Source organism: Pyrus communis, chromosome 7 (genome assembly GCF_963583255.1).
Source record: "Pyrus communis chromosome 7, drPyrComm1.1, whole genome shotgun sequence".
In the NCBI taxonomy this organism is placed as follows: Eukaryota; Viridiplantae; Streptophyta; class Magnoliopsida; order Rosales; family Rosaceae; genus Pyrus; species Pyrus communis.
In genome coordinates, this window is record NC_084809.1 from 8,734,676 (window position 1) to 8,736,849 (window position 2,174).

The 2,174-nt window shown below is 38.7% G+C and overlaps 1 protein-coding gene across 1 annotated transcript; it reads right to left on the reverse strand.

Annotated features, from left to right (window-relative positions):
* Window positions 1-1,354: 1,354 nt before the first annotated feature.
* LOC137739002 (stigma-specific STIG1-like protein 1) lies at window positions 1,355-1,860 on the reverse strand. The gene has a single exon (XM_068478476.1). It carries the CDS (start codon window positions 1,858-1,860, stop codon window positions 1,396-1,398), a length of 465 nt encoding a protein of 154 aa, XP_068334577.1. The 3' UTR covers window positions 1,355-1,395.
* Between the last annotated feature and the right edge of the window lie 314 nt (window positions 1,861-2,174).

Sequence of the window (2,174 nt, forward strand, 5' to 3'; positions counted from 1 at the left end):
AAAGTCTTTATATACTGTAAACATCAAAATTTCGATGAAATAAATGTTCACCACACATTAAAGTTTTGACATACGTGGCATGCACCATGTGTCTGACAAATCGTACACATAGATGTGACTCATCAAAATCGGACGAGTCATAAAAAAGGGCATGTGTCAACACCTGGCAAAAATGAATTATTTGATTTTAATTAATTAAATCAAATGTTAATTAATGGAGTCAAATCACGAACCGGCACACAAATCGAGTCCTGGTTCTTTCATCAATTAATCAAGCCCACAATCAAGGCCAAATCCATTCGTAGGCAAGACTTAGAAAGTCTATAAATACGAGGCTCCAAGATAAAGAAAGGATCCAGAGAAAAATCATTTACGCCCAGACGTTGAAGCTTTGAAACTCTGAAGCTCTTAAGCACTCAAACCTCACAAACATTCAACAAGACTCGGAAAACCCTCCGCGTTCTTCGTCAAACCCGTGAAGAACCACCAAGCACACCTACACGTGCCGATTCCTCCATTGACAAGAACCAAAACCTTGTAGCATCCGTTCATCGAAGATCAAGTCGTCGTGACCCTTTGATCAACAACACTACACACCTTAAATTTCGGAGATCAAAACCGAGGTCAAGTTGTAAAGAGATTGTAACCCTACAATTACATTCATACAAATATTATTTTGTACACGTGTTCTCTTGTCATTTGTCACAGAATTTTCATGTTTACATATACAACATTCCAAAGTTATCTTATGACATGAGCAATTGCTAACATGGCACTTGCTTATGTGCAACATGTATATCCAAGACAACACAATCAAATCATGACCAAAAAAACAAACACACAATAAGCTCAAGACCTGAGAGCACTTGGAGATTATTGTTATTATTATTAAGATGAGAGGCTAGCTGCGAAGGTTATGGGAGGATAAGCTGCAGTGAAACAATGGAGGAGAGAGAGAGAGAGTTCGAAAAGGCTATGTACCAATGCTTGTAGGGAAAGAAGGGGACATGGAGAAACTGTGGATACCTATCAAGCTGATCAGCCATCCAAGCATTGTTTCACTGCTTAGAAGTTCAGCCCATGAATTTGGGTTTAGCAACGTGGGTTGCTTAAAGATTAAACACGATATGTTCATATGTTTAAAGGTATGACAGAGTTTATCAGTCTAGGTATTTATATGTAGCTAAGATGAACATTCCTAGGCTCTTAATGGTCACTTTCTCACGCGCGTAATAGGTATGGTAACTCCAACAGTAAAAAGGATACAGGATACAGAAGCATGGGCAAGCATTTCACAAAAACAATAAATTTATGTATAATTTGTATTTCTTTTATTTATGTATAAGTTGTCATAATGTAGTGTAATCAGAGTATAAGTATAGCAGCAGAGTTAAATCATGCATAATTGCACATCCCATAAACACACTCCCCCTTGTTGCACCTCTTGTTGCACCCACCACAATGCATCTTGTCAAATGACGCGTTGATGCACTTGCCCTTGCAACAAATCTCAGTGTACTTGCATTTGTGGCCGCACGTCCCGCAGTTGAATCGATCAGTCTTCACCTCAACACATATGTCGTTGCAGCAGTCATGCCCCAGACTGTTCCTCAGATGACAAACCAGGGGATACCTGTCGCAACTCGCATTCACGAGTAGATTCTTTTGAGCAAGAAAACGGCTCACTCCTCTTAAAGAAGTAGTTGCTTTTGCTTCATCTGGTATTTCAGGCAATGCTGCTTCAGTAGTACTCCTTTGCATTTCCACGTCTTCGATATAATCAGTGTCTATATTTGCAGCTGCAGCAACGGCCATTGCTGCTAGGAGAGTAAAGAAAATGTTCATCAACTTCATGGCCATAACTGAATAATGAGGAAATCAAATGATGTATTTTTATTGTAGGGAAAGGTAGGAGCTTATGAGGTACTTACTAGGCATCAATAGCATGTAGGGTTTTATAGAAAGACTGAGGGGAGAGTTAAAAACAGGAAACTGAATGTAGTCATGCATTATTCAATGGCAGTCTAAATTCATTGGGCTAGCTACTTGCAAATTACTCCCTTGCTGAATATTGTGTACGAAGAAATCAGAAAGTCAAAGACAAAAAAAAAAAGTGAAAAAAAAAAAAGTAGTAAACTTAAAGCCTCTTGTTGATGAAATGTGATTAGGCTACA

Coding starts and splice junctions, on each gene's coding strand:
- LOC137739002 (XM_068478476.1), bottom strand. CDS start 1,860: ATGGCCATGAAGTTGATGAACATTTTCTTTACTCTCCTAGCAGCAATG.